Source organism: Amblyraja radiata, chromosome 26 (assembly GCF_010909765.2).
Source record: "Amblyraja radiata isolate CabotCenter1 chromosome 26, sAmbRad1.1.pri, whole genome shotgun sequence".
NCBI classification, from domain to species: Eukaryota; Metazoa; Chordata; class Chondrichthyes; order Rajiformes; family Rajidae; genus Amblyraja; species Amblyraja radiata.
In genome coordinates this window covers 29,542,139-29,566,208 of record NC_045981.1, presented here as the reverse complement: position 1 = coordinate 29,566,208, position 24,070 = coordinate 29,542,139, and the positions used below count along the sequence as shown (strand labels likewise).

At 42.8% G+C, this 24,070-nt stretch overlaps 1 protein-coding gene across 11 annotated transcripts in view; it reads left to right on the top strand.

The window, feature by feature from the left end:
- rbfox3 (RNA binding fox-1 homolog 3) overlaps window positions 1-24,070 on the top strand; it is a 1,262,719-nt gene that overhangs the window by 1,154,754 nt on the left and 83,895 nt on the right. For 10 of the 11 annotated variants that reach the window (XM_033044598.1, XM_033044592.1, XM_033044589.1 and 7 more), the window contains 2 exons: window positions 5,392-5,445; window positions 20,775-20,867. In XM_033044598.1, the coding sequence (XP_032900489.1) occupies window positions 5,392-5,445; window positions 20,775-20,867 (147 nt within the window). The remainder of the gene's footprint in view (window positions 1-5,391; window positions 5,446-20,774; window positions 20,868-24,070) is intronic. The other variant, XM_033044596.1, reaches the window with a different exon arrangement.

The following is a 24,070-nucleotide window of genomic DNA, read 5'->3' as shown; positions in this document are numbered from 1 at the left end:
CGATTACTTTAACTTGGCATTAGGTTCGGCACAGACATTGTGGGCTGAAGAGCCTATTCCTGTGCTGTACTGTCTGTGTTCTATGTACCTGTCCAAATGCTTTTAAATGTTGTTATCGTACCTGCCTCAACTACTTCTTCCGGCAGTTCGTTCCGTATACCCACCACCTCTGCGCGAAAAAGTTGCCCCTTAGATTCCTATTAAATTTTCCCCCACCCATCCTAAACCTATGCCCTGTAGCTGTTGATTCCCCTAGGTTAAAAGACTGTGCATTCACCCTATGTATTCCCCTCATGATTTTATACACATCTGTAACATCACCCTTGTGGATGGCCCTATTCTTTGGGCCAGGACACTGGGAGATCTCTCCTTGTTACCTCTACCCGAGAAGGAAACACATCCGTAATTTAGTGTTACTACTCAAAGACAGATAACACCAGAGATGAGAGGATGCAATTATGAGAGACTTGAAGAATCGGACTGTGGTCTCAGAGCAGAGAAGTCGAAAGGAGATCTAATAAAGATACTTAAAGAGTTTGAAAGAGTAAAGACGTAAGATTATTCATCCTGGTCGGCAAATTAATAACTTAAATCTATAAAGGGATGAGATAGAATAGCAGATAGCAGATGCTAAACTTCACCAATACAGGAAAGTTTTGGATTGCTTAAGATAAGTCACGTCCACACACCACCAGTCAGCAGCTAAGTCTGGAGAAGGGTCCCGAGCTGAAATGTCACCCATCTTTTTTCTTCAGAGATGCTGCCTGACCCGTTGAGTTACTCCAGGACTTTGTGTCTGTCTTTGGTATAAACTAGCACCTGCAGTTCCTTGTTTCTACATTTTAGCAGCTAAAGGTGATTGGTTTCCCATTTGACCTTAAAGATGTGGGTCAGATAACATAGAAACATAGAAAATAGGTGCAGGAGGAGGCCATTTGGCCTTTCGAGCCTGCACAACATTCATTGTGATCATGGTTGATCATCCACAATCAGCAACCCGTGCCTGCCTTCTCGCCATATCCCTTGACTCCGCTAGCCCCTTAAGCTCTATCTAACTCTCTTTTAAATTCATCCAGTGAATTGGCCTCCACTGCCTTCTGTGGCAGAGAATTCCACACATTCACAACTCTCTGGGTGAAGATAAGGGAGAGGTTGTGCAGAACGAGAATCATCCTTGCCTTTCTTGTCAGCAAGCTTGGTTTTTCTCAGTTCCTGTAGAATACAGAGTGCTTTGAAAGCATCGACTAAATCTAATTTTGTTGCAGAAGGCTGCAGACTGTTCCATAATTTAACAACTCTGACTGTGCAGCATCACTGTGAGCAACGCGCGTGTTGCAATGAAATAATGAGACATGAATCTTGTACCAGCGATCCCCTGCACTGCCGAGTGTTTGATGTTGGCCGCATTGTTCCGGTGAAATTTGAACGAGGGCCACAAACTTCAGCAGAAGGAGAGAAGGAAACGCCACCGGGGACAGTCGATGCAGCGCACTTGCTGGCCGCTGGAGACACAAGGAACTGCAGATGCCGGAACCTAGAGCAAAGCATAAAATGCTGCAGGGTGGCACAATGGTACCACAGCTGGTACCACAGCTGGAAGAGCCGCTGCCTCTCGATGCTGGGTTCGATCCCGACCTCGGGTGCTGCATGTGTGGAGTTTGCACATTCTCCCTGTGACTGTGTGGGTTTCCTCCAGGTGCTCCTGTCTCCTACCACATCCCAAAGACGAGCGGTTTAATTGGCCTCTGTAAACTGTCCCTAGTATGTAGGTGAGTTCTGGAATCTGGGGTGGAGGCAATTGATAAGAATGAGGGGAGATTAAAAATGGGATTAATGTAGGAGGAGTGAGAAGGTACGGAGTGATCACTGGTCGGCACAGACTTGGTGGGCCGAAGGACCAGTTTCAATAGACAATAGACAATAGGTGCAGGAGTAGGTCACCTTGACATACAGATGACAATTCAGCACACGGAACATAGAAGAGTACAGCACAACAACAGGCCATTCAGCCCACAATGTTCCTGCTGAACATGATGCAAAGTGAAACTAACCTCCTCTGCCTGCATGTGATCCACATCCCTCCGTTCTCTGCTCAATTTGCTCGACAGTTCAATACAATTATCCTTTCTGTTAAGAACCAGTGCCCACAAAGACCCAAAAGACGTCAATCTCCAATCAGACTAAAATTAATCTGTGTCTACTTGGGCCTGAAGTGTATCTAAAAGGATTGTGTTGCATACAGAATGACCTAACCGACCTTTTCTCAGGAAATATTCTTTTTCAGTTGCCATGAAATGGTTGATTGCTTTCTGTTCACAAAACTAAATGTAACGGATCTCACTTAAACAACCTGCAAGCTGCATTTTGACAACAGATATCATTAAGAACAAGGCTGTGAGATTTTCCCTGCATCTCTCACTTCACTTAGATGTTCTCAAGTGCCAACTAAGCTCTTTGAGCCCACTGTTATGCTCACGGAAAATAGAATTCATAGGCTTTTTGCAGCAATTAAAATGCGAGTTTTGTAGTAATTAGCCATTTATGATAAAAAGCCCTTATTATGTACTGACAGAGAAGGAGTGAGATTGCAATAAGTATCTCAACCTGTCTCTGAGGGTTCATTAAGATTTAAAACATAATGCGGTAATTGGACAGAAAAATGATGCCCTCAAAAAACAACACGACGATGGGGGAGAGGAAAGATATTAATGTTACAGAAAACAAAGGACGTTTTTTTCAGCCAACGAATCCATCAGATTGGATCAATGTGTTATACTCTTCTAAAATGACCCGTTTCCTCTGTATTGTTGGAAGGAGACTATGATTACAATTGTTGTGTTGGATTGTATATTTATCTCAGTCACTTGTTCACGAATCTTACATCCCACCGATAAAGCATTCTTCCCACTATCATTATTCTAACTTTGTGACTACCTGCACAGAGGGGAAACAATCAATTTCGACATTCAAACTAGTCCACATTTATTTTCCTATTTCTTTTTTAATTCAACAACTAAAACCTAAAAGGCCTAAAAAATACAAAGTGCTGTAGTAACTCAGCGGGTCAGGCAGCAACTCTGCAGAACATGAATATGCAATGTTTCAGGTCGTAACCCTTCTTCAGACACAAGAAGGACCCGACCCAAAATGTCGCCAATCCATGTTCTCCGGTGTTACTGCATGACACGCCGATTTACTCCAGCACATTGTGTATTTTTTTACCCATAATTAAATTGCATCTGCTTTACATCAATAAATGGGTACAGCTCATAAAAACCATCAATGGTGGGCTCATTTAGTTTTGACTAACCAGTTTCACACAGCACATTTTCCGTGAATGCCGTTGTGGAGTCACTTTGCATCCTTTGTATAAAAATGATAAAAAGAACAAATAAAATTGAGTACAAAAGTAGGACTGGAAGCTATTATCATTTCATGAGCTACACTTTGCTGCCAAAATTGTATTCACTTATCAGAAATAGTCGCTGAATCCCGAAAGCATTCAATAGGAATTCCAACAACTGCTTAAATTCCAACTGAAGACAAAACAATTCACTCACTCAGAATGTCACAAATTACAGATATGTTCTGCGGCTCCATTCAGTTCTCTGATTTGTTTTATAACCAGAATTAATTAGTTGCAGGATCCCGTTTGTCAAAGTATCAATTATGTGTTTCGGGTGCAGGAAATCTAAACAGTATTTAGTAATGAAAATGTGCTCCAGAGTTCTAAATGATGTGAATCTGCGTTTTCTGTACATCTGTGTTTGCTGTTCCTTGAACTAAAAGATTTATTCATAATGAAATATTAAACACTCTTACTTTGGCTCAAACCTAATGTGGTATATTACCAAAATTAAACTTAAAAAGTACCGACACTGTTTTGGAGACATTAAGAAAGTGGATAAAATAGTAGCACTGGAAATTAATTTATGGATAACAATATTCAGTAACTAGATATAAAAACTAAGGATGTAAAAAAGATTGTGTATCTTAATCATTATTCCTGGAAATGCTCACTTATGAGGGCAGTACGTTAATGTTTGTTTAATGAGAATATCTGGAGAAAATTACTCTCAGCAGCAGGTTGTTATAATAGATCTAATTTCTGAAACATAGTTATATTTCAGAACCAACAAAATGAGATCATATCTAACCTCAGAAAAGAGTTTGCACATGAGTAGGGAGGCAGTGTAAAGAGTTACCCTGGGGCAACTGAGGCTGCTTTAAGAGAGATTTTCAGATTGGGGAGAATAGGTTTGGGGTTAACCTGGGAGCAAAGGACTGGGTCCACACATTGTCTTTAAAAAAATCTTAGGGAGGAGAGAGAACTTGGAAACAAAGCCTCAAGTGTCAAGAATCCATAGTGTTTAATTGTCATACATACTAACAACGGAACAATGAAATTCAAACTTGTTCATCTCTCAGATTTACAGTAAATCCTTTTACTTTGGTACAAAGAACAGATTTTTCTCTCCTAACTCAGGGTAAGCTCATAAATATGACACAAATGTCAGCAATTAAATCATATGGAATACATTTTATATCCTTGCTAACTATTGGGTTTAGTGGTCTAACCTACACGTTTTTTTAAAGTGTATTTAAATAATAATAATAATAATAATAATATAATCTTTATTGTCATTGTACAAGACAACAAAATGTTGTTGGAGCAGTCCTCCAGCTGCACAGGAATATGAGTATAAAAATACGTTTAAAAAAGAACTATTAAAAAATTAGACTATAAACATATAGGAGTATAGGCGGGTGTGTGAGAGAGAGGGGGGGGATCAGTGTGGGAGGGGGATAGAGTTCAGTAGTGTCACAGCTCTATGGTAAAAGTTGATTTTTAGTCTTGTCGTGCGGGCGCTCAGTGTCCTGTATCGTCTTCCTGAGGGCAGGAGGGTGAAGAGGCAGTGTCCAGGGTGTGTGCTGTCTCTAATGATGCCCTTGACCCTCCGGATGCAGCGGGTCCGGTAGATGTCCTCCAGTCTGGGGAGCTGGGTGCCAGTGATCCTCTCAGCAGTCTTAATGATTTCAATTTAACTGATCCAACAAATAAATAATTACCTGACAATTTGAGAAAATAAAATTAGAACAGTTTTCTCCTGTGCTGCTGAGATAGTCCTGTTATTAATAGAATTTGTGAAGGGTGCTATTATTAAACAAAATAGGACAGAACTGAGTACAATGATGTGTTTTAATTGGGTGAAGCACCTGCCCTCACAAAATGCCGCAATGTTTTAGCACCTTGTCTAAATGTTCCGCTCACCTCCAGGGTTGCAGCAGGAAAGCTTATCAGCTCTCTCTGACAGGAATTGTTTCTGAAATGTGTACTGTGTGAATTGTAGTGTACTCTCTCTAATAACGATCTCTCTTATTTTTTAACAGCAATTTGGTAAAATTTTAGACGTTGAAATAATTTTTAATGAGCGGGGATCTAAGGTAAGCCACAAATTTAACTTGTTCCCTTTATCTTTTAAACTAATTTAACATAGACACCGTGCATGCATTGTTTAATACTAATAGATTACGGAGGACAACATATTCTCAATATTGATCTCAATTTCCTATTGGAATGACTATATGTATATCTGGTACCGGGCATTTTGTTGTATCACTAATTTCCCTGGGATTATGTGCTTGCATTGTGAATTAGACAACCAAATGGTATCAATTGTTAACACACAAAAATCAACACAAATCCTCATCTGGATATATAGATTCTGTGCTCCGTTTGAACAGTCCAATGAATATTTTAGTAGTGACTACTGACAACATAATTGTTGGAAACGGCCTTCGATGAGTTTCCAAGTTACATAATGTAAAGGATTTTAATCAATGCATAGATTTAAAATGACAAAATTGCCAAGGATTCCAGGTTAGTGGTTGCATTCTACGAATACTGCAAACTGCTTTGTACCATTCAGCCCCATAACAACAGCATGACAAAAGATGGCATCAGCAATTATTAATAAATACTGTTAAACAAATGTTGCTTCATAATTCCCCCAAGATACTTGTCCTTAAAAGGGGGGAGGAATGATGAAGTGTTTTAATGTCAGTGAATTGGACTCAGTCGACTCAAAATGATCTGTTAGGTTATTGAAGGTTGAAGCATGGAAACAGATCCTATGGCCCTCCGAGTCCACGCTGACCATTCTGACAGGCACCTTACAGCTGCCCACTCCTACCAGGTGTGATTGATTGAATTTTTGAAAGGTGGAGCATGGAAACAGGCCCTTCAGCCCACCGAGTCCATGCTGACCATTGATCACCCGTTCACACTAGTTCTGTTAATCCCACTATCTCATCCACTCCCTACGCACTAGGTGCAATTTACAGAGAGCCAATATCTACAAAACCCGCATGTCCTTAGGATGTGGGTGGAAACCGGAGCACCCGGTGGAACCACAGGTAGAACGTGCAAATTCCACACAGACAGCACCTGAGGCCAGGATCGAACGCGGGTCTCTGGCGCTGTGAGGCAGCAGCTCTACCCGCTGTGTCAATGTACCGCGATTATTACAAACCTGGAATTAGCTGTGATTACTTTGAGGATTAAAACTAACGCGGAGTTTCCAATAATTAATTAATACTGCTATTGCTTTTAATTGTACCACCGTGCTGTTCATATCATGAAATTGGACAAATAATAAAAGCTAAACTTCTTACAAAAATGCGCTGTCCTTGGACGTTAAACAAGCGTGATTACATCGTAATCAGGATTTATGTGGGTGATGTTTCAGAATGTGCAGCATTGCCAACATTGAATGGCTCCTCAGGGTTGTAAGGTGGTCCATTCTCCGGAGGGGTTGTGGGCCACTCAGCAGGTTTAAAACGTATGAAATGGCAGCTTTAGAGGATTAACTTCTTCTTAAGCAGAGGGGTGAGAAGATTAATTTAAAAACAACAGGTTTTAATAGATTAGAGGATGAAGCAGCAGATTGAGTGGGATAATGTGCAAGAGGGTAGGCTTATGAGGATTAAAAGGACAAGGCAGTGCCATTGATAGGAGCTGGGCATTGCTTGGCACCATTCCTGTAGGGCACAGTGGAGGCTGGACTGGAAGACGATGGTTGCATTGAGATCTTTCACCCAGTGGTTACATAATGGGGTGATGATGGAGGAGTTGCTGGAGTTATGAGGAGAAGGCTTGGCCGTTTTTACCACTCCTCCTGCTCTCAGTTTATTGTGCCAAATATTACAATTAGTTAATTTTAGTTTTTGTTTCGAGATACAGCGTGGAAACAGGCCCTTCGGCCCACCGAGTCCGTGCTGACCAACGATCAGGCATACACTCGTTCTATCCTACATACTAGGGACGATCTAGGGACGATTTATAGAAGCCAATTAATCTACAAACCTGAGAGGAAACCGGAGCACCCGAGAAAGCCCACATAGTCACAGGGAGAACATACAAACTGCATACCGTAGTCAGGATCGAACCCAGGCCTTTGGCACTGTGAGGCAGCAACTCTACCACTGCGCCACTGTGACACTAGTTCTGGTACACTCCTACTTCTCAACTATTGCCATTATCAGCACTGCCTCCATACTCTAACAACAGTGTAGTCAGATTTTCTCATCAATAACCCTGGAATCTGGTCAGGAATCACTGCATTTATTTGTTGATTTCCTCATGTTCATAAGTTACAGGAGCAGAATTAGGCCATTCGGCCCATCAAGTATACTCCAACATTCAATCATGGCTGATCTATCTTTTCCTCCCAACCCCATTCTCCTGCTTCCCGCAACCCCTGGCACCCATGCTAATTTAGAATCTGTCAATCTGCACCTTAAAAGTACCCAATGATTTGGCCTCCACAGCCGCTTCCCTCTGACTAAAGATTCACCACCCTCTGACTAAAGATTCACCACCCTCTGACTAAAGATTCACCACCCTCTGACTAAAGATTCACCACCCTCTGACTAAAGATTCTTTGCTCTAACAATACTTTTTAAAAGTTAATTCTGCAATGAGTTTAAAAAAAATCTGTTTTAACCATGAGGAAAAGATAAACGATATCTAATCGATAATAGGCTTATAGTTAATCTTCTTGATGATGGTACCACTATCAGAATAAAGAGGTTGATAGAGCATAGAAATGTGCAGCTCAGGAACAGTCTCTTCCCACCACAGTCCGTGCTGAAAATGATGCCAAGTTCTTCTGCCTGCACGTGATCCAAATCCCTCCACTCCCTGCATATCCACATGCCTTTCTAATGTCCTATCCAATCTACTTCCACCACCACCCCTGCAGTTCATTCTAGGCACCCACCACTCCATGTAAAAAAAAACATGACCCGCTCATCCTTCAACTTTGCTCCTCTCACCTTAAAGATATGCCCTCTAGTGAAAGTCCATGACATTTCCACCTTGGGGGAGAAAGATTCTGACCCTCTTCCCTGTCCATGCCTCTCATAATTGTATATACTTCTATCAGGTCTCCCCTCAACCTCTGATGCTCCAGAGAAAACAATCCAAGGTGTCACACAGATGACCATTCATCCATTACACCTGCTTGATTCTAGCCTGGTTCAATGGTGTTTTTAATGTCACACATGCAAAGTGCAAACACACAGTGAAATTATTTTCTTGCAAACAGTCCAGTAAAGTATTGCCATACCTAAGCACATCCCCGATTAGCAAAGTGCTGATCCCGCGTGCAAGAGGCGTTATGTCCATAAGATGTGACAACAGTAATCAAGATGCCTGAAACTTTCTGATACTATCATAGTAACACTTAACCACAATCAAACACAGAATAGAGTTTATTTAGTTTCGTTTCGTTTTCAGTTTAGAGCTACAACGCAGAAACAGGCCCTTCGGCCCACCGAGTCTGCGCCAACAAGCGATCCTCGCACACTTACACTCAGAACAATTTACTTTTTTTTTTTAAATGTTTAATTTTTTATTAGAAGCAATTGTACAAGGATAAGAAGATCGGCATAACAATTATACAATTTTACTTCGGAGTCACGTGAGTGACTAATTGAAGAACCCGCTCAGTGCGCAGGCGCGGCATTACGCCAGCAGTGCAACAGCGGCTGCAACGGGAGTTAGGCTCTCCCGCTACAGAATGAAACGGACCGTCAGGTGAGTATCCTGAGGTCGGTTTTCTTTTACAGGTGAGCCTTTTTTCTGCTTGTGTTTTTTACAGGCAGAGAAAAAGGCTCTGGAACAAAACTGTCCCCCGTTCAAGGAGGAACGTTTTCCCGTTGGGGAGGGGGGCAGCAACAGGCTGTAGGAGCGACCCGGTGTTCCTCTATTCTCCGACACCGTGCCGAGCCCAGCCCGCTAGTACCTGAGCAGCGGGCTGGATACATAGCCACCCGAAGAGGCATCCGGCAGGTGTTCCCGATTTCGGACGGGACGTCTCTCCACCCGCACGGGGGGAGAGAGAGCCGCCTGAGCCGCTGGAGCGGCTCACGGAGCAGGTGCCTGCGAGACGCGCTGCTTGAGGGGCGCTCTCGCTACTACAAGGCAAAAGCTCCAGAAGAAGGCGGTAGGGACAATTACCGGGCGCTCCGCTATCCCCATCACCGCGCCGAGCCCAGTCCCGCTAGTGCCTGAACTACGGGCTGGATGTCTAGCCATCCGAACAGGCATCCGGCCGGTGGCGTCCGATTCGTCGGACGGGGACATGTCTCCACCTAAATGGAGGAGAGACAGCCGCCTGAGCTGCATCCAACAGCTATTGGAGCAGCTCCAGCGAGATGCGCAGAAAGAGCGCTCTCGCGAAAAGAAAAAACAAGACTTTCGAAGAAATCTGCCCCCCGTCCAACTCCGCAAGAGGAGAAGGGGGGGCAGCAACAGGCGGTAGGAGCGCTATCCGGGCGCTCCGCTATCCCCGACACCGAGCCGAGTCCAGCTCCGCTAATGTCTGAACAGCGGGCTGGAGGCAAAGCCAAACGGAAGAGCAACCGGCCGGTGGCATCCGACTTGTCGGACGGGGACGTCTCTCCACCCAGGAGGGGGAGGGACAGCCGCCTGAGCCGCATGGAGCGGCTCTTGGAGCAGGTGCTCCAGCAAGGTGCACCCCGGGAGGGGAGCTCTTGCAGAGGGAGGTCAGGCACTCCCTCTACAGTGCCTCCTGCACTATCCATTGCATCCTCCTTTCCAGAGGATAGCTTTGGGGACCAGGACTGGGCTGGCCCAGAACAAGGGGTTATGGCTGAAGATTTCGGGAGTATGCAGGGGGTGCAGGAGCAGGAACAGCTGCTTGGTGTAGTGAGCCGCTACGTGTCAAAACCCCGTGCAGGGGAACCGCTAGAGGCCAAACTAGCGGCAAGTATCAATCACCTTTCCAACAGAGCTCTGCAGGAGCAGGTGATTAATGAAGCTTTAGATACCTATACGGCGCCGGAGAACTGTGAACCTCTAAAAGTACCAGCGGTGAACAGCCAAATCTGGGGACACATTGGGGCAACCATCCGGCACCACGAGCTAAAGCTGCAGCGGATACTCCGACTATTGACAGCAGGCATCACTTCGTTTGCTCGTTCTATAAACAACACCGAGATGACCACCAATCAACAGGATACACTCGCGTTGTTGTGTAACACGCAGTTTGAAATTAATAATCTGCGGAAAGAAATCATCAAACCTGCCATCAGTCCTCGATTTGCCGGGCTGTGTAAAACACCAGCCGATAAGCCAGACAGGCTGCTCTTCGGGAAGGCAGGGTATAAAACGAGCAAACTGAAAACACACACCACCAAGTGGCAGCACCCCGCCGCATCCACCAGTAAACATCCGCCATTCAACACTGGTGAAAGCTCGGGGTCCGCTTACTTTCACCGTAAGTCTTTTTTAGACCAGGGCCCAGAGCGGACCCCATGGAAAATGCGCCAACCCCCAACAAACACGCCACATCAGACACCTCGCAAGCCTCGTCCGACCAAAGGGAATCAGAGGAAATACCCATAACCATGGAGGTAGGTGGGTCTGGTTCCTATCAACTTTTGGGAGGTGGAGGCTTAATACTAACAGGAGGTAGATTGCACCGGTTTGAAGCATAGTGGATATAAAATACAATTCATGTCAGAAAAAAACGCCGCCAGTTCAACAATGGCCCAAAGGGTATTTCTCCCTCCGTCAAAGAGAAACGTGAGGGACAAGCTGAACTGGTGAGACTTATCACAAAGGGGGTCATCGAAAAGACCAAACATGAACCTTTGGAATTTGTATCGAATATATTCACTAAAACCAAAAAAGATGGTGGCTGTCGCATCATCATTGACTTAACATCACTAAACAAATTTGTTAAGTATATACATTTCAAAATGGAGACATATGTTACTGCCAAACAACTGAATTCCAAAGGATATTCGACAAGTAGCAAGAGTAATTGGGAAAATGGTAGCAGCATTTCCGGCTACACAATTCGGACCTTTGCACTATAAAAAAAAAATCTACAGAGAGCAAAGGTACAGGCAATAAAGCGACATACAGGTCACTATGATAGTGTCATGAACTTACCCACTGAAGCAATATCAGAGCTACAGTGGTGGGCAGAAAACGTTTGGCATAGTTTCAGCCCTATCTTTATCACTAACCCTACTTTAGTTACTAAAACAGATGCCAGTGCTCAAGGCTGGGGAGCGACTAACTCCATATCCAGCACAGGTGGTAGATGGACTAACCTAGAGTCATCATTACTACTTACACTGGGCATTAACTATCTAGAGATGTTGGGCGCCTTTTATGGTTTAAAAGCATATGTATCTAATATGCAGCACTTGCATGTTCGGTTACAAATTGATAAATACTACGGTGATGGCTTATATTAACCATATGGGTGGCATAAAATCATTGTCATGCGCCAAATTGGTCAACATGATTTGGCAATGGTGTGTCGAAAGACATATTTGGCTATCAGCTACTTACCTACCAGGTAAGCTAAACACCCATGCCATGAGCAAATTAAACGCCTGGGTTGCAAGTTTGAACAGACCTTACCTGGAACTGGGATTGTCCAAACAAACCATCATCACCATGTCGGCATCCCTTCGAACATCCACCAAGAGGCAGTACTTAACCAGCATCAAAAAAGGGAGAAGTACTGCCAGGAAACGGGGACAACATACGCAACAGCTACAGCCACCAACATACTGGAGTTCCTGGCCTATCTACACCACGATGTAGGGATCAGCTACAGTGCCATCAACACAGCGCAGAGTACTCTTTCTGCTTATCTCAAACCAGCGCCAGGACAACAGGCGATGGGATCCCATCCACTGGTGGTAAAACTGATGAAGGGCATTTACAATATCAAGCCCTAAGCCCAGGTATACCCATATTTGGGATATCAGTGTGGTCCTGACATATCTCAGGGAATGGCCACCAGCCAGATCCCTCGGCCTCGAGCAAGCTACACTAAAGACGCTCATGTTGATGGCACTTGTATCCGCTCAGAGGGTCCAGTCACTACACCTATTGCGACTGGACAACATGATCACAGCTCCAGACCAGATATGTCGTTATCCAGCGACTGATCAAACAGAGCAGACCAGGAACACCTAATCCAGTCGTGGCTTACCCACCAGAACCACGGTTATGTGCCATGACCCACCTACTATCCTACATAGACACAACCAAAATATACGAGGGAGATGAAAAGCCTTGTGGGTCAGTCACAAAAACCTTATGGTCGGGTGACGAGCCAAACCATTGCGAGATGGCTCAAGCAGGTGCTAGAAACTGCTGGGATAAACACTAACATGTACAAATTTTATTCCACCAGGACAGCATCCATGTCGACGGCTAAAGAATGGACATGCCTATAGACCACATCCTGGCTACAGCAGGATGGTGGGGGGGGAAAAGACCGTTCAGAAATTTTATAATAAGCCGTTGGCAAAACCTGGTTTATTTGCAGTAAAGATTTACGAACTGCAAATATTTAATTTAAGCCCAAGGGAGCAACTTAATTCTTTGTTGTTATTGTTTAAAAAATACCATTGTGTTTTTTCTACAAATAGACTCATTGGTTGATTACGATAACACTTCCTCCCTCAAGAACTTCGGCAGTGAGTGAAATGAAACTGTTACACGGTTTGAAATCACAGAGCTTTGAAATCTTCACGTAGTCACTCACGTGACTCCGAAGTAAAATAGTAAGATTAAACGAGAACTTAACAGTTTGAAGTTTGATCTGTATTTTATGAGGAGTTACGATGAGGGATTACGTGCCCTCCGCTCCCACCCTCATTATATGGATCAAACTAATAAATTGATGTCTCCTAATCTTTACTATGTTTACTTCAAATAACTGTGTCTATCTGTGATTCTACACCGCTGCTTGGAAGTATGCCGCGCCTGCGCACTGAGCGGGTTCTTCACGTAATCCCTCATCGTAACTCCTCATAAAATACAGATCAAACTTCAAACTGGTAAGTTCTCGTTTAATCTTACTATTATTATACAGCTTCATTTTTAACCATACCCTCACCTAAATTTTTTAAAAAGAAAAAAGGAAAAACAGAGAAATAAGAAAAGAAAAGAATGAAGAAAAAAAGAAATAAAATTGAAAGGAGCAGGAACAAGACCCCTAAGCTACCAAAGCAGGGCAGAAGAAAAGAAAAGAAATAAGAAAAGAAAAGATGGAGATATACCTTCCCCCCCCCCCCCCCCCTCACCCATCGGGGCATCGGATTTAAATTTAAATTTGTGTTTAACCATTCTGTTGTTGTAAAAATTCAGTAGATGGTATCCATGTCTAATTAAATTGATCTGGTTCAGGACAATTTACAATTACACCAAACTAATTAGCCTATAAACCTGTACATCTTCGAAGTGTGGGAGAAAACCAGAGTTCCCGGAAAAAACCCACGCAGGTCACGGGGAGAACGTACAAATCCCGTAAAGCCAGCACCCGTCATCAGGATCGAACCCAGGTCTCTGGCGCCATAAGGCAGCAACTCTACCGCTGCACCATTGTGCCGCACAATTGTCTAATAACTATTAAACATTCTAGAACTATATGTAACATTTTATTGTACCTCCTGCCAATCATAGGACAGCACAATGCCTAGTAAAGTATTTTGAGACATTTTAACAATGCAGCCAGGAGGAAGCCATTCAGCCCATCATTCCATGATGGTCAAAAATGCTTGAATGAAAAGTTCTATATTCCACCTCTTGATCTCTTGTTGGTTGGGGCAGATCAAGTGCATCCAAGGATCGCAGCAGTCCTTCCAGATGAGACAGAGGATCATGTGCACCACCTCTAACCTCAGCTACTGCATCTGGTGTTTTAATATGGTCTCCTTTACATCGGCGAGACCAAGTGTAGACTAGGTGATCATTTCAACGACCATTTGCAATCGGTCCGCCAGAGCCTACTGGATATTCCGGTTGCTAATTATTTTTTTAACTCCTCTTCCCATTCACGTACTGACCTTTCTCTCCTGGGCCTCCTACATTGCAAGGCCACATGCAAACTGAAGGAACAGCACCTCATATTCCACTTGGGTGGCTTACAACCCAGTGGTATGAACTTTGAATTCTCTAATTTTAGATAACTACTACAAAATAAAACCCTTCCTCCTCCACGTTTCCCCCCTCTCTTCTCTGTCCCCCACCTGGATTTGCACCCGTTTTTCCCCTCTCCTCACCTTTCATCTAGATTCCTACCTCTGGCTTCACAATTCTCACCTCTTCTATTCTTATCTCACACCGTGTGTCTTTTAATCCCTGGCCTTTGTCCAACCATCTGCCTATCAAGCATCTTTGGAGAACATGAATAGGTGACGTTTCGGGTAGGGACCCTTTTTCAAACTGATAGTGGTGAGGGGAGCGAGAAAAATAGCTGAAAAATAGCCTACCACCCTCACCTGTATCCACCTATCACTCGCCCGGCCTACTCTCACCACCACATCTCGCTCAGCTATTTTTCCCGCTCCCCCAGCCACAATCAATTTGACAAAGGATCCTGACCCGAAACGTCGCCTATTCATGTCCTCCAAAGATGCTGCATGACCCGCTGAGTTACTCCAGCACTTTGTGTCTTTTTTTTTAGTTATCACAATAGTTATTTTAACCAGTTAAGGGCTGCAGGTCCAACCAGCCGTTCACGCTGCACCACAGTGTCGCCCGCAATAGTATTATTTTCTAGAGTCCCTTTCTTTATCCTAAACGAGAAGAACCTGCTTGAGCAAACTCCCACATCAACGATTCCCCTGTAATAGTTGATTGGTCTTGTTAAATAAATATGTGATGTCTTTGGTACAAAGTAATTGGTATTTTCCCACTCAATCATGTCATAATGTCTCATTGAAGAAGCATTCTCTGCTTAAGTGCTAATCTAATATTTTGTACAAATATACACCACTGGACCATGCCTCATTAGTGCAATTATGATCACGAGAATGTTTTTTTTAAAGTCCAATCCATTATTTTTTTCACAAAACCCCTTTTAATAGCCTATAAATCTGGTGCCATGTTACATATATTCTCTGATGAAAAATAAGATGGAATTATAATAAAACTGACAAATGTACAGCAGCTTTTGGCTACAAAATAATTTTGCTACTGCATTAGAATGGGTGAGGTAATTCCATTTGGATGTATAGAAATCCGAAGACACCATTCTGATCTCCAGAGGTTAACATTGTAATGGTGAAGACCACTTCTGGCTATAGAATGAGCAGTGATTACCATCTACAAACCTCTTGACATATCGAACATAGGCAATGTAAACAGCACAACTTCAGGTTGAGGAATAGGTATATTAGTGTCACGTGTACAGTGAAGCTTTATTTTGCATGCTATCCAATCAAACCCGATCATCCCATACATAAATACAATCAAGTCAAACTCGAGTACAACAGATAAAGCAAAGGGGAAGTTACTGAGTGCAGAATATAGTTCTCATCAGCATCAGTTCCAGAGACAAAGTCCAATGTCACAAAGAGATAGAGGAGAAACAAAGAGGAAGCTCAAGACTGTCAAATATTTGATTACACTATTGCATTTATTCAGTGGACAAGCTGAATATATACGACCTTATCAGAGAAAGCCTAGCAGACCTTGTGGGAGGAGCAGTCCGTTATCTCACATGGATAATGCTGAACAGTTCTGCGTCCGATTTTCTGAGAAGTTATCTCAATCGAAGGATGCACACGTACCTTCCAGTCACGAGCAGCCACACAATCATCCTGATACATAATCGCCTTTAAAAGCCTGATACCGAAATCATTTTTGTATCATCTGCCCAGGGTTTGACAGAATTGATCCCAGTCCATTGTTTTTAACAAACGTGTCAACTGAAATTCTCATGTATGGTTAGAAAACAGCGAACACCGCTAATGAAATGATAATGTAAGCCCCTGGCAAATGCCAGCTTCAACCTGTTCCACTTGTGCAGAAACTTATGAAAGCCATTGTGAATTAAAAGTTGTTTGCAATATCTCAGCAAACTTTCTTCAACTAACTTTAATTATTCCATTGGCTAACCCAGGGGCAACAGCGACCCTTGGCATTTTAATACTTTTAGTGCTTTCCATTTGGCAAAAGATTCAGCTTTGTTGGGAAGATGAGACAAGATATTTTGAATTGGATTTGTTCCCTCCCAAAAGTCTTACACTATTTCAAGATCCTGTAAGAAATAGAAATATATCGGTTCGTAAGTTATAGGGGCAGAATTAGGCCATTCCATCATGGCTGATTTATCTTTATCTCTCAGCATCATTCTCCTGCCATCTCCCGGTAACCCTTGGCACACTTACTAATCAACAATCTGTCAATGTGTGCCTTAAAAATACCTAATGACTTGGCCTCCACAGCCATCTGCAGCGATGAATTCCATAGATTCACCACCCTTTCTCCTCATCTCCTTTTTAAAGGTATGTCCTTTAATTCTGAGGCTATGCCCTCTGGTCCTAGACTCTCCCACTAGTGGGTACATCCTCTCCACATCCACTCCATCCAGGCCTTAATTAATTTGAATCCCGCACCTTTCCCCATTAATGACCAGATTATTATCCTTGATAATACTGGCATCTACAGGATGGTTAATTTTATACATATGTGGGTGGTTAAAAAATATTAGTCCATTAAGGCAGGTGGAAATAACATATAAAGTAGATGTAGAATGATGGAAATGTCAAAGACTGAAGGATATAGGTTTAAGGTGAGAGGGCCAAAGTTGAATGGAAATGTGCAGGTCAAGTTTTTTTTTAACACACTGAGTAGTTGGTACCTGGAAAGCTTTGCCAGGAATGGTGGAGGAGGAAGATACAATAGTGGCATTCAAGAGGCGTTTAAATAGGCACAATGATATGCAGGGAATGGAGGGATAAGCTTCACGTTCAGGCAGAGGAGATTAGTTTAATTTGGCATCATGTTTAGACATTGGAGGGCTGAAGGACTGTTCCTGTGATGTACTGTTCAATGTTCAAGTTACATCTCATCAATGTCGTAGAACTAATCATTGACGTTGTTAAAAAATACATGTGTTTAGACTCTGCACTTACATTGACAAACATTCAGCTCATTGAACCACTTTGATCAAGTTGGCAGCAAAATGGGAACTGTCTCCAGTCCAGAATGTATCATTGTCATAAGTAGCAGCAACAGAACAATTACATTCATACTCGCTGCAGCTTAACAGCCCCATTAACTATTAACTGTGGGAGAAATATACAATATCGATAATGCAGTAAATTAATAAACAGTAATACTAGCTAACCATAATAGTGGCAAACCAAGGCACATAGTCTAATCCAAGACACAGTCCATTGAAGATCATGGAAATCCCTGGAAAGAAGGAATATGGAGCGGATGTTTCCAATATTGGAAGAGTCTAGGAGCAGACGCCATACCCTCAGAATAAAAGAACATAACTGTAGAAAGGAGATTAGGAGAAATTTATTTTGTGAGATGGTGATGAATCTGTGGAATTCATTGCCGCGGAAGACCATGGCGGTCGAGTCAATGGATATTTTTAAGGCGGAGATTGATAGATTTTTGATTTTTACAGGTATCAGGGGTTATGGGGAGAAGGCAGGAGAATGGGGTTAAGAGGGAAAGATAGATCAACCATGCTTTAATGATGCAGTAGACTTGATGGGCCGATTGGCCTAATACTGCTCATAACTTATGAACATGAATAATTGCTGAGGTTAGCATTTTGCAGTGTTCACTAGCATGATAGTCTATGGAGGATGCTTGGCCTTCTTCACCACTGGTGGCAACTTCTGAGTCCCACGGAGCCAATGTCCTGGAAAGTGATCCAACACTGTTGGCTTGGTGAGTTGACTGAGCAATAACCAAGCTTATACCCACGCGGGGCAGCAGACTGAAGATGTGTTCCTCAAACCTAAGGCCTTTACAACTGTCGAGTGCTGTCATCTGCATTTAGTTCCCTGAAAAATTTATTATTTCCAAAAATAAACTTTATTCAGAATAATAAATATAAACAAAACAAGAACTGTGCTAAAACTCTTCCGACACTCTCAGTGTTTATACTTCATTAAGAGTTATATTCAGTAGTGTTCACAATCTATCCTTGTACCAAACACCCTTGTTACCCATGTGGCCCCCTGCGGCGATATCCCTTCCCTTGCTTCAGGAGCATCTCCACCACAACTTGGCCCCCAAAGTATCAGCATGAAAGGACTCTAGACTGTGGTCGCCCCGCACAGAGCCTTGGTGTTGGCTGCACCAAGAGTTGGAGAGTCCCTGAGCACATACTCCTGCAATCTGGAGTTCCCTGCAAGGTTTTTGTTTTAATATTTCAAAATAGGATTTATTCAAGTAATAAATATATACAATACATGATCCGTGCAAAAAACTCCATCTGACATTCTCGGAGGCTATACATATATACATATAGTTTCCCCAAATCGCAATTTTACCCCACACTCTTGCCCCTCATGTGGCCCACTGGCGTGAAATCCCTTCCCTTATTTTGAGGGGCGTCTCCACCACACCACACATCCCCCCCCCCCGTGTCCAGCAGCGGAAGGACCCTGAGTTCCCTGCAAGATTACAACATGATCAGTGTCATGAGTGAGTGTGTTTAAACGCAACTCCTTTTTCATTAGGAACCACAAGAACTGCACCTCACACTTTATTCATGATAAGGCTTCACTCAGTGCTTGTGGATACATCTGGCACACAGGAAAACACCTCCTCGTACACTTCCTCTCGTAAACCCAGAGCTCGTCAGCTGAGCTAGAGTTGCTGAATGAGCATTAAGTAACAGGAAGAGTGAAGACACAAGAGTGTTTAATTGTCATATGTACCAGCAACAGAACAACAAAAATTGTACTTATTGCAGCTTAACAAGCCCATTAATGTAATGATACATGAATAAATTTACAATAATCAATAATGCAACAAATTAATAATCAGTCAAACTAGGTAATTAGACAACTTTAATACAAAAGTGAAATGCAACACAAAGTCCACATAGTCCACAGAAGATTATAGTTGCTGTTAGTGTTGTGCAGTATTCAACTGCTGGGAAGAAGCTGTTCCTGAGTCTAACGTGAGTTTTATCTGGTACAAAAACAAGACAAAATAAAATTTCTGAGATACTTCTGCTCATACATCTCCATGGTGTAGCATGGTTAATATCGCAAACAATTTTTAAAAATAGTAAACAAGATCTTCTGTATCAAATAATAACCTGTCTAATTATATTTACTTTTGATGAACTAAATCTGAGCCATGTTGTTGTATATTTTTGCTTTAGTTTCAACGAGAGGGGTTTCAAAATCCAGGAGATGGGAGTTGGTGGTGCCTTGTGATTGCTTTTTAAATTGTTTGTTCCTCAAAGTGGCTCAAACCTTGATGCAACATTCATGAGCAAATAGACTGATTATTATTCTCTTACATATCAGAATTAATTTCACGGCCTCCATTCCAAATACAGGAGTGTAGTGGAAGGAAACGTCTTTGAAGAGAGGTTGGGCTATGAATCGTGTCACTCCAGATTGGCTCCTTGTACATTCCAATGGTGCCCCACGTCTGCCTGGGGTGGAATTAGCCAGTCCTGGATCTCAGCTGTGACAATTAGCACAAAGGTGTGAATGATTTACACGTCTTCAATTGGTCAGCCCAAAAAACTTACTAAGACTTAGTCAACCAAACGCATATTTCATTGGCCTAGATTTTAATTTAATTTATTTTTGTTTATTATTACCACGTGTACCGAGGTACAGTGAAAAGCTTTTTTGTTGCGTGCTATCCAGTCAGAGAAAAGACTATACATGATTACAATCAGGCCATCCACACTGTACAGATACAACATAAAGGGTATGACGTTTAGTGCAAGATAAAATCCGGTAAAGTCTGTTTAAAGATAGTCCAAAGGTCTCCAATGTGGTTGATGGGAGGTCAGGACCACTCTCTAGTTAGTGATAGGATGGTTTACATGCCTGATAGCAGCTGGGAAGAAACTGTCCCTGAATCTGGCGGTATGAGTTTTCAAACCTCTGTGTCCTTTGCCTGATGGGAGAGTGGAGAAGGGGGAGTGACCAAGTTGAGACTGGTCCAAGGTCATGCTGGTGGCCTTACCAATGCAGAGTGAAGTGTAGATGGAGTCCATGGAAGTGAATGATCTACATGTTTTTGACTGCTCCACCTTCTCTTTCACTCTGAGATTTCCTGCCTTCTCACACTCTGAGCTCTGACAGTCCTGTACTCCTGCAGATTGAGGTTGTGCCTTACTCTTCCAGTCGGTACGGTGTCTGGACACAATCTGATTTCCTGTCTAATCATATGCATGTCTCTCTTTTCCTTTTCTCTTACCTGCATGCAGGGATTTGGTTTCGTAACTTTCGAAACCAGTGCTGATGCCGACAGGGCGCGGGAGAAATTAAATGGAACAATCGTAGAAGGCCGTAAAATAGAGGTGCAGATCCAATTCTTTCTCTTTTCCCCACTTTGATTGTCTGCTCCATCATTGTCCATCGGTTGGTTTGTGTGTGTGTATGTGTGTGTGTGTGTGTGTGTGTGTGTGTGTGTGTGTGTGTGTGTGTGTGTGTGTGTGTGTGTGTGCGTATGTGTGTGTGTTTTGTTTCCCCATTTCTTCTTTTCTCATCTTCCTCATCTAAACATGCTGGGTGAAACATAGTGAAGGAATCAGAGTATGCTCACCCTTACTCTTCTGATGCCATGATATTTACCGTATACAACACTTATATGATTTTGCTGACAATGAATGCTGTGAACTAAAGTCACTTAGTGGGCAAGTAAATCTGTTTTGATTTCATGGAATACTATTTCCCATGAATGTTAAATTCAAGAAAATCTAAACGTCCGAGGATCCACATATTATTTTTGTGTTACTGCTGATGCTAATAGATATCCACAGCGTGGATTGAAAAATGTGTTATCAGAGTAGGACACAGACACGTTATGCTTTTCCTCATTGTCATAGAACGATGCGCAAACGCTTCCTCTGCTAGTGATCGTTACTGTGTGCAATGCCTTGTTTTCCAAAACAAAAGACGCATGATTTCAACTAATTCAGCCACTTGCCTTGCTGAGATGAAAGAGCGGGTGTGTTTGTTCAGTTAAAGATATCTCATAAGCATTTAGTACAAAGAGGATACTGCTTCAATTGTTCCCAGCTACCTTCACTGTGATGCTTCCTTGTTGCTCATTTCCATTAGTTTTTGTGTCCACCTTACAGATCACTAATGAACTCAGAAATTAAATGAATCCCTTGGGAACTAACCCACAACTCAGCAGCATAATAAGAATACTCAATTTCTTCAAGTTGGAAATTGTCAGACTTAGGTGGAAGCCTGAAGAATATAAATGTCCCTGTGCTGTAAGCAGCTTCCTTTACTACATTTACAAAGCTGAAGACTTCTGAGGTGCAACATTATAGTATCTGCGGCATTAATGATAGATTAGTATTGTAGCAGACTGATCCTTATGCAATGTGCTACATTAATCAATAATGTACAGGCATTGTTTAGTTTAGTTTAGTTTAAAGACACAGCATGTGAACAGGCCCTTCGGCCCGCCAAGTCCACAGCAACCATCAATCACCCATTCACACTAGTTCTATGTTATCCCACTTTCACATCCTACACACTTGGTGAAATTTACAGAAGCCAATAAACCTAAAAATCTGCATGGTCTTTGGAATATGGGAAGAAACTGAAGCACCCGGTGGAAACCCATGCGGCCACAGGGAGAACGTACAAACTCCACATAGACAGCACCCGCAGTCAGGATCGAACGCGGGTTTCGGGTGATGTAAGGCAGCAACTTTACTACTGTACCAATTGTAGATACAAGGAACTGCAGACACTGGAATCTTGAGCAAAACACAAAGTGCTTGAGTCGAAAAAAACCACAAAGTGCTGGAGTAACTCACCATGTGAGGCAGCATCTCTGGAGTACATGTATAGGTGACGCTTCGGATCAGGACCCTTCTTCAGACTGATTATAGTAGGGAGAAGGAAGCAGGAAAAAGCCTGGCAAATGGTAGGTGGTACAGGTGAGGTAGGGTGGTGACTGGCAAATGGGAGGAGTAAGTGAAAAAGGCTAGAGCTGTAAAGGAGTTGGTTGGAAGGGCACAGGGGGAGTGGGAAAGAATGGCGGGATAGTTGGAGCAATGTGTGCGCATCGATACCACAGAAAGTACATCCAATTAGCAGACCCCTTTAAGATTAACATCAACAGGCTCTCTTGTTTGTTTACTTATTTACAGCAGATCTTATTGATACCAGTACTGATCTAAATGCATGCAATGTTCAAAGTGAACAAGCAAATTGAGACACCAAGTTTACTTTAATTATTTATTATGGATATCATTGCAGAATGAGTGCAAAAAAGATTCAATGGGACTTTACCTGGACATGGGTTTGAGTTATAGGGTGAGACATTTTTCTTTGAAGTGCAGGAGGCTGAGGGGTGACTGTATTGAACTGCACAAGATAATGAGGGGCTTGGATAAAGTGAACGCTCAATGTCTTTTTCCCAGGGTAGAGAATTCTAAAACTAGAGGGCATAGACTTAAGGTGAAAGGGGAGAGATTTAAGAGGGACCTCAGGGGCAACTTGTTCACACAGAAGGTAGTCCGTGTCTGGAATGAGCTGCCAGAGGAAGCTACAGAAACGGATAAAGACAGATATATGGATAGGAGGGTTTAGAGGCATACAGTGGCTTGCAAAAGTATTCATACATCTGAATTTCCCCTGAATAAGGGGATTAATAAAGTAAATCTAATCTAATCTAATCTAATACCCCTTAAACTTTTCCACATTTTGTCACGTTACAACCACAAATGTAAATGTATTTTATTGGGATTTTATGTGATAGACCAACACAAAGTGGTGCATAATTGTGAAGTGGAAGGAAAATGATACATGGTTTTCAAATTTCTTTACAAATAAAAAACTGAAAAGTGTGGCGTGGAAAAGTATTCAGCCCCCCTGAGTCAATACTTTGTAGAACCACCTTTCGCTGCAATTACAGCTGCAAGTCTTTTGGGGTATGTCTCTACCAGCTTTGCACATCTAGAGACTGACATTTTTGCCCATTCTTCTTTGCAAAATAGCTCAAGCTCAGTCAGATTGGATGGAGAGCGTCTGTGAACAGCAAATTTCAAGTCTTGCCAGAGATTCTCAATTGGATTTAGGTCTGGACTTTGACTGGGCCATTCTAACACATGAATATGCTTTGATCTAAACCATTCCATTGTAGCTCTGGCTGTATGTTTAGGGTTGTTGTCCTGCTGGAAGGTGAACCTCCGCCCCAGTCTCAAGTCTTTTGCAGAATCTAGCAGGTTTTCTTCCAAGATTGCCCTGTATTTGGCTCCATCCATCTTCCCATCAACTGCGACCAGCTTCCCTGTCCCTGCTGAAGAAAAGCATTCCCACAGCATGATGCTGCCACCACCATGTTTCACAGTGGGGATGGTGTGTTCAGGGTGATGTGCAGTGTTAGTTTTCCGCCACACATAGCGTTTTGCATTTAGGCCAAAAACTTCAATTTTGGTCTCATCTGACCAGAGCACCTTCCTCCACATGTTTGCTGTGTCCCCCACATGGCTTGTGGCAAACTGCAAACGGGACTTCTTATGGCTTTTTTTTAACA